Source organism: Equus caballus, chromosome 15, assembly GCF_041296265.1.
Source record: "Equus caballus isolate H_3958 breed thoroughbred chromosome 15, TB-T2T, whole genome shotgun sequence".
In the NCBI taxonomy this organism is placed as follows: domain Eukaryota; kingdom Metazoa; phylum Chordata; class Mammalia; order Perissodactyla; family Equidae; genus Equus; species Equus caballus.
In genome coordinates this window covers 98,520,514-98,534,099 of record NC_091698.1, presented here as the reverse complement: position 1 = coordinate 98,534,099, position 13,586 = coordinate 98,520,514, and the positions used below count along the sequence as shown (strand labels likewise).

Sequence of the window (13,586 nt, the reverse complement as noted above, 5' to 3'; positions counted from 1 at the left end):
AAGCCTGTTTGTTGGGCTCCCTCTGTGTTCTTCTGTTTCTCTGGCCAAACACTTGTTTTCCAAACATTTGCTCCTTCTCACCTACCTGTGAATTGCCTTCCTTCCCTTTGAGGTCCCTGGCTCTCCCCAACCCCAACATCTTCTCTTATCTTTAGCTGAGGATGGTGTTTAGGATGACAGCGTTCTCCATTTGGGTGAGTTACGCCATTTTCCTGGATTTGTCCCATGTATACATGTGGTTAAACTTTTGTTTGTTTTTCTGCTATTAAATGTGTCTCATGTCAACTTAATTCTTAGCTCCACCAGAAGAACCTAGAAGGGTGGAGGAAAATTTCTTCCTCCGCTTCAGTCCTTACACAAACCTGGATGGTATAGCGTACTACCCAGCTAGGCACTAATCTTAGGGGACCGCCGTCGTGGATGTGGTGCATTGTTACTGAAATGTTATGTGATGCGTGACTGTACTTTTTAGCTCCAGAATTTCTTTTTGGTTTCTTTTTCTCTCTTTATCGCTGTTTACATTTTTTTCATCCCTCATTTTCTTACCTTTCTCCACATCTTCTTTCAGTTCTTTGAGCATCTTTGAGACAGCTGTTTTAAAGTCTTTGTCTAGTGGACCTGCCATCAGAGCTTTTTCAGGGAGCATTTGTATTGATTGTTTTTTTTTTCTTTGAATGGGCCCTACTTCCCTGTTTCTTTGTATGCCTTGTGATTTTTTTTTGTTGAAAACTGGGCATTCGAATCTAATAATGTAGTAACTCTGGAAATCATACCCTCCTCTTTTCCCAGGGTTTGCTGGGTTTTGTTATTGTTTTTGCTTTTTTTTTTTTTAACTGTTGTAGGCTGTCTCTGTGCCAAGGATCAGCGGAAGGTGGGAACTTAAGGGCTCCTCAGGTCTTCTCTGAGCCTTTCCCTGGGCATACTCTCTCACTCTCTAACTTTCCCCATATGCACAGTTGTTTTTGAATATCCTGGTCTTAACATCTGGCTCCCAAAATGGAAAAAAGAGAAAAACGAAGAGAGAAAAAAGGGCACTGGCCCTGTAAATCCCTTGAAAGTCACTTCGGCTCGAGGGAGAGGGGCTTCCAGCAGTGGGGGGACGTGTGACAGCAGTGGCCGCCCACCTCTTTCTCTGCACCTCTGTGGTCAGAGGCAGCAATCAGAGCACAGGTCCCCAATATTTGGAGGACAGGGTCCTTTTTGCCCACTCTGGCTCCCACAAATTGTGTGCAAGCTGCTCCAGGAGCACGCAGCCGCCTGCCATGTGGCTGAGGGGTGGGTTGGGGGTTGTTGCTACTGTGCTAAGAGCGGAAATTGACCCAAATTAACTGCAGTTTATACTTCTTGCCTGGAAGTTGCAAGCCTTCCATAGACTTAGAGCTCCAGAAGAGTTATACAGACAGATTCCACCAGTGCAATTATTGTCCAGGGGGGAGACAGATTCCCGGTGTTTCTGACTTCACCATCTTCCCAGAATTCTCTCCCATTTATTACCATTTTAACCATATTTAAGTACACTCCCCTGGCACTAAGTACATTCACCTTGTTGTGCAACCATCACCACCATCCATCTCCAGAACTCTCTCATCTTGCGAAACTGAAACGCTACTAACCCATTTTACACTAAGGTCCTATTCCCTCCTGCCTCAAGTTCCTAGAAACCACCTTTGTCCTTTCTGTGTTTGCGAATTTGACTCTAGGTACCTCCTATAAATGGAATCAGACAGTATTTGTCTTTTTGTGACTAGTTTATTTTACTTAGAATAATGACTCCAAGGTTCATCCATGTAGCATGTGTCAGAATTCCCTTCCTTTTTGAAGCTGCATAATATTCCCGTGTATGGATATGCCATGTTTTGTTTATCTGTTGATCCATCAATGGACACTTGGATTGCTTCCACTTTTTGGCTATTGTGAATAATGCTGCTGTGTTTATTTATTTTTATTCATTATTATTTGTTCATTTTATTATTATTTATTATTCTTATTGTTTATTTTGTTCCTTTTATTTTCTGTCTTAATTGATTCAAACATGACGTTCTAGAAATATGTAGAAAGGGAAAGTCCCTATTCTTGTGCACGTGATGGTAACCAGTGTTAGGAGTTTGGTATCTTTTCTCTCAGGATTCTTGTTTAGGTATATACTGATGTATAATTTTTTTTTTTTTAAGATTTTTTATTCTTCCTTTTTCTCCCCAAAGTCCCCTGGTACATAGTTGCATATTTTTTTAGTTGCAGGTCCTCTAGTTGTGGCATGTGGGATGCCGCCTCAGCATGGCTTGACGAGCGGTGCCATGTCCGTGCCTAGGATCTGAACTGGCGAAACCCTGGGCTGCCGAAGTGGAACGCACAGACTTAACCACTCGGCCATGGGGCCGGCCCCTGACATATAATTTTTTAAAGTGGGGTTAAATACACTACATGCTTAAATATTTTTTAACGCTTTATTTTATTTATTTTTTAGGAAGATTAGCCCTGAGCTAACATCTGCCACCAGTCTCCTCTTTTTTGCTGAGGAAGACTGGCCCTGAGCTAACATCCATGCCCATCTTCCTCTATCTTTTATATGTGGGACGCCTGCCACAGCATGGCCTCACACGCGGTGCGTAGGCCCGTACCTGGAATCCGAACTGGTGAACTCTGGGCCGCTGAAGTGGAACATGTGAACTTAACCACTGCGCCACTGGGCCGGCCCCTAACATTTTATTTTGAGCTAATTTCAAAGTTCCAGAAAAGTTGTAAGACCATTAAAAGAATTTCCACGTTTCCTTTTTACCACATCTACTTTATCTTCTCTTTCTCGCTTTTTCTTGAGTTTCCTGACAGTGGATCTCAGATGTGATGTCCCTTCACTTCTAAATACTTCAATGTGTATTTCCTAAAATCAAGGACATTCTCTTATATAACCCTAGTACGATGATCAAAATCAGGAGTATAGTGTTGTTATTTAATGTACTGATTTTACTTGGATATCACCAGTTATCTCAATAGTGTCTTTGATAACAAAAGAAAAACTCATATTTTCTCCAGTAACGATAAACATTGAGATGGCTTCCTGCTGTTTACGACTGACTGTCACGTCTCCTTAGACTCATCTAAACAGGAGCAGATATTCAGACTTTCACTTTTATGACATTGAGTGTTTTGAAGAGTGCAGGTCAGTCCTTTTGTAAAATGCTCCTTTGTGTGAGTTCATCTGATGTCTCCTTATGATCAGCTTCAGATTGTGCACTTTTGGCACAAATACCACAGAAATGAGGTGATGTTCTTCTCAATGTGTCGCATCAGAAGACACGTACGTGTTCGTCTTTCCCATTGTGAGTGATGTTAACTTTGGCTGCTTCATTGAGATAGGATCTCCTGTAAGTTTTTTTTGATGAGGTAAAATTTACGTTCACAGTGAGATGGACGCATCTTAGGTAAAGAGGTTGGTGAATTTTCTTGGGCACGTCAGTGTAACCAACACCTCAATCAAGATTACATACTATTTACAATTTGCTTTTTTAATTAAAAATATGATTTGCACATCTCCCCTTATGGGTTAGTGTCAGTGTTTGTCAAGTGTTCTAGAGAAGGTGCCAGCGTTTGGTTTGGGCTAGCGTTAAGCAGCGTGGTCTTTGGAGTCTTGTAGATATGAGGTCAGCTTCTGCTCTGACGCTTGTCCTGTGTAGGGTGACTTTTAGCTAAGTCTGAATTTATTCTTCTTTAAAACGAGGATGTCACCTCGCTCAAAACATTGTTTCAAGAATTGAGTCCTTGAAACACCTAAAAGCTCTTACAAGTCAATTTTTTTAAAAAGGGATAAGCCAGTGGAAAACCCAGCAAAGGATGTGAGCACACACTTCACAGAAGTAAACAGCCGTTTATAGAGTCAGTAAACCTACGACAAGATGTGCAGCCTCACTGATGATCAAAGAGATGCAAAGCAGAGCAACAATGAGAGATCACTTATCAACTATCAGATTGGGAGAGATTAAAAAGCTTCACGACACCCAGTGCTGGCGAGGGTCTCGGGGGTAGACACCCGCAGCCCTTGTTGGGGCCACTGTACATTGGCGCTGAGTGTTTGACGAGTAGGTTGGCCTTATTTGTTAAAATTGTAAATGTCTACACCCTTTATTCCAGCAGTTAATCTTTAGCAACTTATTCTGCATATGTGCCTGCACAAGTGGGCAAAATATGTATCATTGCGAAACCCGTCAAAGTGGAAACAGCCCAAAGGTTTAATCCTAGGGAAACAGCCATGCAACGAAATTCTATGCAGTAAATGGAAGGAATGAGGAAGTTCTATGCTGACATGAAAAGGTGTTTACAGTGAATTGTAAAGTGAAAAAGAAGTAAATTTAAAACAGCGTACAGACTCTTAGGTTCCTTCCAGCGAGAAAAATGTTAGGATTCAGTAATACCACGGTCTGCTGATGACTGTAGTAAATGATCACAACCAGGTCAGGGCTGTTTTTGTTTTGTGCAATAAGTATTTTTTCCAGTAGTTAAGCTTCGTCAGACCATGTTGTTCTGAGATATTCTGTGGTAGTGCACACGCCTAGGGGCAGGGGTGTGGCCATACTTGTTATAGTTAAAAACTTTGTAGAGAGGCTAGAATTGGGAGCAGCAAACAGTCATTTACAAAATGATGAGTGAGTTCTGTATTTAGGTAGATTAGGAAGGAAATGTGTGTGCCATTTTAGGTGCTATGGAGTGCCAGAGTTCATTTATTCGTTCAACAAACAATTCCTGAGCAGTGGCTGTGCATCAGGCATTGTGGTAGGGGCCGGAGTTACTACCACCTTCACTAAACAAATAATTACTTAAAGTATTACAGAGGACATTGTGAGAGAAGACAGCAACTTATGTGTGTCGTTATAATAATGGGAACGAGGAACCGCTGACAGCAGGAGGGTCGAAGCTCCTGGAGAGCAGGGGCTGTTTTGTTCACAGCGTCTGGGTTCATTGTACTGTGAACAGTGCTTGGCACAGTTGCTTAATGTATGGGATTTGCTAAATGAATGAGTGAGTGAAGTTATCAAGTCAGGGTTCTATCAGATAATAGCAGACACACTCAACTGAGGATAATTTCAGGAGGGTCTACTTATTAAGGGACATGTAGTTGTGTGTGGGCTGTAGGAGAGCCATGGGGGATGGTGCAGGAGCCCAGGGAGAGGGAGAGGCGTTGTTACTCCCCTGGGTTGGAGGCGATCAGAGGGGAGAGGTTCCTGGAACGGGGAGGGAACCAGATTCACCCTCTCCCTCCCCGTTTCCTGCCACGTCCGCCTGGGAGCCAGACAGCAGAGAGCGGATGCCGTCACCAGGCTGCCGAGAGCTGCTCCAGAGATCTGGCCGATCCCCAGGGACCTGTTGCTTTCCATGCAGGGCACCCAACTCCACAAGTAGCCCTGGGAGACGAGGGGCGCCATCCGCATTTTGCTGAGGGAACAGAGAGAGATTTGTTGGGTCACTTGCCCTAGTTATAATTGGGGAGATGTGAGCTACTATTCAAAGAAATGCCAGCACGTTTGCGGGCGTGGAAGCCCAGCACGGCCACAGGGTCTGTAAGGACAGCTTGTGGCCTGGTGGCCGAGACCCTCGGTGTCCGCAGACAGACTGGACGGCTGGGAGGCTGCTTACTTCCTGGGCCAGTCTCCTCATCTGTGAAGACAGAATAACACCCATCTTCGAAAGTTTTCCTGAGGATCAAATGACACAATGATTATAGAAGGCTTGGCCCTCCCTAGACCTCACTGAATGGTAGGTGTCATCAAAGGAAAACCTCAACTCACATCGACCGTGGAACTGTGAAGTTTTGGGAAATATGCTAAAATGCAAAGTGTGTGTTTCCTCTTGGGTGGGAAGGTGTGATTGGTCATTTTTTTGTTAATTGCTTTATACTGGTATTTTTCAGTTTTTGACCGTGAACACACATTGCTCTGATAGGAAAACGGGCAGCTCCCTCCCCCACCTCCTTCCTTTGATCTGAGCCCTTCAGTGCCCTCCCCCTCAGTTCTCTGTGTCAGCCCCAGGCCCCTGGCCGCCGTGCTCTGAGAGGCCAGCATGGCCGGCGGCTGCAGCAGTGGTAGAAGACCGTGTTCTCCATTTGGAATTGAGTGACTGATCCTCCGCAGACGCTGCCTCCCTCCTGGGAGCCAGGAGGATGTGGAGTGAGGGCCTGGGGCAAGGATTTGGACCATCAGAGCTTTTAGACTTTGATCTATAGGGGAGGAAGACACTTCCTCTACCCTCTCTGGGTTCATCTGGCTGGAGAACGAATTAAATTCACATGAGACAGAATAATGAGAGAAAATTAAACAAAGCTTTATAACATGCATACATGGGAGAGGCTCAGGCAAGCTGAGCAACTTGCCAAAATGGCTGAAGCCCCCACCTTAAATATCGTATCCAGCTAAAGACAAAGGAGAATGTTGGGGGTGGGGGGAGTCAGTTACAGGAGGTTACCAGAAACAGGAATAAGATTATTATGCAGATTTAAGTCCTTGCCTTTGGTATTGATTAAGAGTTTCTAGAGATAAGGTCATCCCCTTTCTTCTTCCTGGTGCAGAGAGGGAGACACGTTTACTGATGGAGATTTCCCTTACAAATGTGAATGTTTCCCAACAAAGGGCAAGCAAACTCTGCTCCTCAGAGTCGCTTTTATTAAAAGTAACCAGCCCCCCCAAAATTCTCATGCCAAAGAGACATATCTTGGGGTGGCCAATTCTAGGCCCCCACAGATCCTAATTTGGCATGTTTTCCAATTGGACTTCTAACTGTTCAGCCTTGGGGAGCAGACACTCTTTGCTGCTAGATGCTCGGTGCCTGATTAGTTATATTAATACTCATAATAATCCTGCAAAATGGTGTAATCCACATTTTACAGATTAGAGAACTGAGGCTCAAAGAGATTAAATAAATTTGGCCAAAATCATACATTGGGTGATTGGCAGAGCCACGCCCGTGAGACTCCCTCGCCTCCAAATCCTGCATTTTCCTTTCTTTTCTCATACTTTCGGCAGCCATCAGAATGTTTTCTGGAGTCTTAAAAAGTTTTAATTTTCTAATTATAAAAACAATGCTGGATTACAATAGAAAATATGTAAAGTAGGAAGAACATTGTCTGTGTAAGTTGGTGTCTTGTTTTTTTTCCACGTAACATTACAATATACGCCCTGTTCCACGGTATTAGAAATTCTCTGTAAACCTCATTTTCAATGACTGCCTAATAATCCCTCAGCTGGATATGCCATCATTTTCTTCAACAATCCCCTATTGTCATTCTCCAATTTTTCGCTGTTGGCAACCATGCTGTGAAGATCTTTTTATTCAGAAAACCTTTCCTGTTTGTTCTGTTTCCGTAAGATGGTTTCCCAGAAGTGGAATTACTGGTTCAAATCCTATTAGCATTTTAAGTCTCTCCACACGTCTTGTGAAACGATTCCTCCAAAGGGTGGCGCCCGCTCCTCTTCCCACCCGCGGGGTGCGGCAGCGCTCTGAGGGCAGCCTCCCGGCTCACCCGCCTCTTGTTCCGCTCCCACAGCCTCATAAGAAGAATGGCCCAGAGCGTGGTGGAAGTCATGGAAGACGCCAAGGGGATGGCTCAGGAGAACCTCCTGGCCAACGGAGGTAGGTCACCCAGAGTTCTTCTTCCAGTCCTTTCTCAGATCATTCTAGCCCATCGGGAGCCCTCGCTGTGGCCCCAGGAGGGTCCGAATTGACAGCTGAACAGAGGCTGTACAGCTCGTTTTTAGCTCGTGGTACTGCTGTTTGAGGACGTGCCCCTCGGCAAGTTCATAGTCCTGCTGTCACGTTTGTAAAGCGCCTGGCATTTCTTACCCTGTAGCTGAAATCCTCAATGAAATCTGAAGGAAAATAGGTTCAGTGGGGTCTAATGGTTGTTTGGCCCGCTCACCTTTTCAATCAACCTCCCCTTTATCCGAATGGAAAATTCCATCCCCCCCAACCCCTAGCAGATTTATTCCTTTCCCCAAAGGAGGCTGAACGCTGTCTTCCTGTGCTGAGGAATGCCTCACACTGAGGTCTTAAGTTGTGCCCAGTAAACAGAGAGTTAGACCAAAATGGCTCTGTGTAGCGTATTCGCATTGGAATCTCCCTTCTCCGTGCCGAGAGGATAAATCTTTAGATTCCAACGACACTTTGGTCCATTAATTGTGTATGTACAATTTAATTGCACTTAAAATGTGCGAGACAACTTTGAGACTTTGGAAACCTTAGAATTAGGTGTTTAAATATCTGTATAAATAATTAGACCTGTAAATCTATGCATGCGTATATACTGAAAATGAGCATATATATTCTATATTTATTTATATCATTTGTTACATATAAAGTCATGTTTTTGCCCTCCTGGAAACCATAAAAGGCTTTTTATTTGCTTGTTTAAACTGACAAATGGAAATGTTCATACTCCCAAACCTGAACTTGGCCTTGCATGTTAATGCGGTTTAATAACGCCACCTTATTGCATTGCAGGTTTGAAGGAGAAAATGAAATGTCTAAAGAGTAGGTTGTGCGTTGTTTGCTGTGTGTGTGCTGTGTGGTGTCCGCATGTCCCTGGGAAGGCAGAATCTCAGTCTGGTTGTAGGGGTACAGTGATCAGGTTATGATGGATTTCTCAAATAACAACCTCGTAGCTTGGTCACGATATCCATATGACACAGATGGCAACTGTTTTACTCCTGTCCCCTCTTTTTCGTCTCCCCCACCTCCCCCAGCAGCATTGCATGCTCCTGGAAATGGGAATGCTTTAGCTCCGGAGTTCAAGATGGACTTCTGCATCTTGTAGCTTGCCGTCTGCTCCTTGCCTTGGTGGCTGTCCCCAGCCTCCTCTTGCCTGCCCTTGGGGGTTGCTGTTTGATGGACCCTGGAAGTCTCCGTGCTAGGCTTGGCTTTGTGTGGTCTTGATGGGGTTCACTCATACAGGGAGCTCCTTCCCTGGAGCCCTTGGGGGCGTCCCTGTGCTCCAATGGGCCATTCCTGGTTTCAGGGTTAGAAGGAGCCAATTGCTTTTGGGTTTTCTCCAACCTCCTCAAACTGGTGCAATTAAAGCCAGCAAGTCCTTTGAGGACGAATACAAATCTTTACAGATTGGAAGTTACCAAAATGCCTTCCCAAATGCAATCTCTTTGTGACACTGAGATTTCTTGCTGATACTCATACAAAAAATTATTTTGTTAAATGGATCAACTGATCTTATTTCCCAGCAGGTAACTCCTAGGGCCCTAGACTGAGAGCTGACTAAGGTAGAGAGCTGCTTTTCTACATAAAAACCTGGTTTTTAGGACACTAGGATTTGAGCTCACGTTAAAATAGTGATCAAAATGCTTACGTTGTACTCAAAATTCACATTACTTAAAGTTAGATGTCATTATTCCATCATATCTATCCCCAGTCCAAATGGCACCAACTCTCAGATGGCTGGCTGTCCTCTCAGGAGGAGAAATTCAGCTTTATTCGTTTGTCTAATGGGTTTTGTTATCTCTAGACCTCCTGCGAGTTGAGTCGCCATGACTTCCAAGACTGGAGCACCAGCCCTGTGCAAACAAAGGTCAGGCCGCCAGGGCAGTGCTCACGGCCGACTCGTGAACATTCCCAATGCATGTTAGCGTAGAAAAGGCTCTGAAAAGTCCCGCAGTCAAGAGACCTTTTCAAACCGAGTTTGGCTCAGGCTTTCCCAATGTTCCTTGGGTGGAGAAATCTTTTTCTTCTGCGGAGCACCCACGGGACTAGTGATGGGCAGAGTTAACTGGAGGAACTCAGGCTGGCCCCCGGGAGGTGGGCTTTCAATCTGATCTTCTCCAGGGCACTCGAACAGCTGGGAATTCAGGGCAATGTTGCTTGGAGGACCAGCAGCACTGGACTTGGAGTGGTCACGCCCGGTCCTGTGGTGTAATGCCCTTTGTGACCTTGGCCGGTCATCTCTCTGAGTCTTGGTTTTCTCACCTGTCAGTGGACTTAATCCCCTCCTCGGCTCTGAGCTTTGCCTGAGCACCTTTTGTTTTGCCTACTGTCTGCCCCTAGCTGAGCTGTGAGCGTGGAAGGACGTAGATGGGTTGAATTGCAGCAGAAGTAGAACCAGTACACCGATGTCTGGCCCGGGCTCTAGAATGTGCACAGGAGTCGTCAGTGCCTGAAGGCCCATCTGGCTGCAGCCCGTCGCTCACAGGCCCCCCGTTCTGCTGCCTACCTGGAAGGCCTTGTTTTGTTTCACAGCTGAGATCATTGTTGCTCAAGAGCCACTGCCTGTGCACACCGTGTTTTGCTCAGGAATGAGCTGGCCTGGGTCACTGTCTGACCTCATAGGCCATCAGTCCGAGCCCAGGCCTCGCTGACTTCAACCAGGGGAGGGAGGCCTGGTCCCTTTGGGGCAGAGGGAAGCTGCTGTGCTGGAAATGCAGGGAGGCCCGAGGGGGCCGCTTTCCAAGGCAAAGGACCATCCTCAGACCGTGTTGTCACCACAGGCAATGTGTGTGGACAGGACAAGGCTGCCCTCGGATTCGTGGCCCGAGGCAAGGGTCAGTGTCTGGAGCTGGAGCTGGTGCTCCAGACACGGGAGAGGAGGTGCTGGAGGAGGAGGAAGTCACTGTCACAAACCGGGGTTTTCTCGAGGCTTCCGCAGGGAGGTCTGCGGGGTCTCCTTATCTAACATCCTCTCGCTCCTTTGTTTCTTGGACACTCCTGCAGGCTATTGAGCTCCAAGCACTGTGCTGGGTGCTGGGTGCTCAGAGATGAAGTCCCTCCATGAGCTCACGGCCCTAGGCCGGACAGACCACAGCACCATCCATGCTGCGATGGAAATGGAGGCTGGGCGCTTGAGAGCCAGTCCAAGGGGGACGGGCTGAGTCTCAAGCGAATTATAGGAGTTCTTCTGGTGGGAAGGGGGAACACATTCTCTTTGACCTGAATGCCACAAAGGCCTCGAAATTTGTGAAAATGCCTGGAGACAAGAGCTTGATCTGAAATCAAGACAGTGCGAGTCAGTCCAATAACCAGGGTGATTAGGAAGGTTCGTGTGTGTGTGGGCATCTGCTCTGCGCTGGGCACTGTGACAGGCCCTGGGGACACAGAGACAGTTGTCTGCCCTCAAGGAGCCTGAAAGAGCCAGAGAATCAGGGGTGATCGTGCAGCGTCAGTGTGATGAGCAGGCGAGCGTCTGTCCGCGGGCTCCGGCCAGCAGCGGGAGGCACCGATGGGCAGGTTTTCAAAAGGAGCTGGTCTCCGTCCTGATGTTGAAGGACCAAACAGCAGTGGGAGAGAGAGGGAGGGGCTGAGGGTAGCTCTCTTGGATGGGGGTGTGCCCACGTGGTGCTGGAGGAGGCAGGCGGGGAGGAGAAGGGGCGAGATCCCAAAGCACACGTCTGTTTGCGTCTCCGGCCCGGGGCTGGCCGTTCCCTGGTCTGGGGGGTGGGTGATGGCTCTTCCCTGTCAGCGCATGACCAGCAGCGGAGGACTTGCTTGCCCGCTGCCCGGCGCACGTGGGGTCTCAGTAAGTGGGATCCCGGCCCTTCCCTACCTTCGTGTTCCGCCTCTGACCACAGCCCCTGCTGCCATCCGACATGAATTCCGTTCCTCCCGGGCCTGGGTCCCTCCTGCGCACTCATCTCTCTGCCGTGGGGGGGCAACACCGAAATCCATGTTAATACCAGATGAACACAAAATCTGTGTCAGTCAGCTCGGGCCACCATGACAACATACAGCAGACTGGGGGCTTTAACTAGAGACATTTACCTCTCACAGTTCTGGAGGCTGGGAGTCCAAGATCAAGGTGCCAGCAGGTTTGCTTCCTGTGAGAACCCACTTCCTTTGCTGTATCCTCACATGGGGAAAGAGAGAGAGGGTACCCTGGTGTCTCTTCTCGTAAGGACACTAGTCCTCCTGGATCAGAACCCCCCCTTGGGGCCTCAGAGACACTCTGGTCAATTCCATCACTGTTGGGACCCAAGGAACCTCTTCCAAGTCTGGTTCTTGTGAAGGCGGCGACTGTGCGTGAGCTTCCCGCTCCACCGCGGCGAGGCTGGGCCCCTGTGGATGGGCGTGGCGGGGGGAAGCTGGTGCTCCATGTGCTTCCTGTTTATCGTCTCATTTTAGGTGCCAGTTTCCTCGTCTCTAAAATGCAGATAGTGATAGTACTGAATAGGGTTAAGAGTAAATTAAATGAGACAGTTCACGTGTCTTGGCCAAGGTAAACCATCGGTAATTGTCAGCTCCTCGAATGGTTGTCATCATCATCATCAGCAGCAGCAGCGTCTCCTTATTTTATGGCACTTGTGGCCGCCTACATCTGGCAACTCTGCCCGCAGGCCAGTGCCCTCCTCTGAGCCCCATTTCGTTTCCACCTGCTTCTTGGGGACTTGTCTACCCACATAGTAAACTCAAAGCTGTCCCAGTGGTGACCTTTTTCAGCACTGCTGTCGGGTTGGAGTGCCTGTCCAGTTCCTGACACATATAGGGGCTCAGGGAGTGGGCTGCGTGTCTTTATCCCCTGGGCGTAAGTACAGACACAGCTGTTCATGACACTCTTCCATCTCCATCCATGCTCCCTGTTACTTCAGCTTGACCCAGAGTCCTTGTGCCCCAACACGTGGTGTCCACCAGTCCTCCTCCCTCACTCCCAGCGCCCTCCTTCACCGGCCAGATGGCACACTCCTGTCGCCTTCAGCCCCTGCGTGAATACTGAGTCCCAGCACAGCCCTCCGTGCCCTCCCTGGGAGTCGGGGGCCAGCCCTTCCCCCCTTCCCTAGTGCCCGGAAGTGTTGAGTGAGCAATGACCAGTCCCTGTGCAGGTGCATGAGGAGGTACTGGGAAGGGCCGGCATCCACAGAGCCTGGGGTGAGAATCTGACACAGCGGGGCGGTCTTGCTGGGATTCCAGGATTCCGGGGGCCACTGGAACCTACGCTGACCCGACCTGTTAGAGGAGGTCAGGCCCTGGGGTGTTGCCAGCAGCTGGCCCCCAGGTAGCACTCTTTAGATGTGCATAGAGCTAGTCTGAAGACAGCAGGCACTCAAGGGGTGTGCAGACCCCCTCCCTGCTCCCATTTCTCAGATAAGGAGACTGAGGTGCAAAGGGGTTTAGTTACTGATGTGCACAAGGCCCAGGGGCTTGGGATCAGCCCAAGTTCACTCAGGGTTGCTGGTCTGACCTCAACCCCAGAGCTTCATCCTGCACCTGTAGCTGGTTGGAGGGGACCACAGACACCCCAAGGACTGCAGGTTAGGTTTGTTTTTGGAGAAAGTAAGGGAAGAAAGGAAATTTGTTGAGAAAACACTGATTTGTTCTACTCACCACGGACTTTTGTATAGAGGATGTACACTGAGAAATAGACAGCCGTACCAGATAGTAAAAACCACATTCACAAACGCTGGTATTTTGCTAATGTTTAAAATGCCTTCTTTTTAAAAAAAAAATTTTTTTTTAAAGATTGGCACCTCAGCTAACATCTATTGCCAATTCTTCTTTTTTTTTTCTCCCCAAAGCCCCACAGGACATAGTTGTATATTCTAGTTGTAAGTCCTTCTGGCTCTGCTATGTGGGACGCTGCCTCAGCATGGTCTGATGAGCAGTGCCATGTCTGTGCC

At 47.7% G+C, this 13,586-nt stretch overlaps 1 protein-coding gene across 20 annotated transcripts in view; it reads left to right on the top strand.

Annotated features, from left to right (window-relative positions):
• Positions 1 to 13,586, top strand: part of ATP6V1C2 (ATPase H+ transporting V1 subunit C2) — a 54,474-nt gene that overhangs the window by 23,151 nt on the left and 17,737 nt on the right. For 9 of the 20 annotated variants that reach the window (XM_014731310.3, XM_014731308.3, XM_070236697.1 and 6 more), the window contains 2 exons: positions 7,529 to 7,614; positions 8,482 to 8,511. In XM_014731310.3, the coding sequence (XP_014586796.3) occupies positions 7,529 to 7,614; positions 8,482 to 8,511 (116 nt within the window). Of the gene's footprint in view, positions 1 to 5,495; positions 5,746 to 7,528; positions 7,615 to 8,481; positions 8,512 to 13,586 lie in introns of those variants that run through there. The other 11 variants (XM_001503538.6, XM_001503540.6, XM_070236698.1 and 8 more) reach the window with 3 other exon arrangements.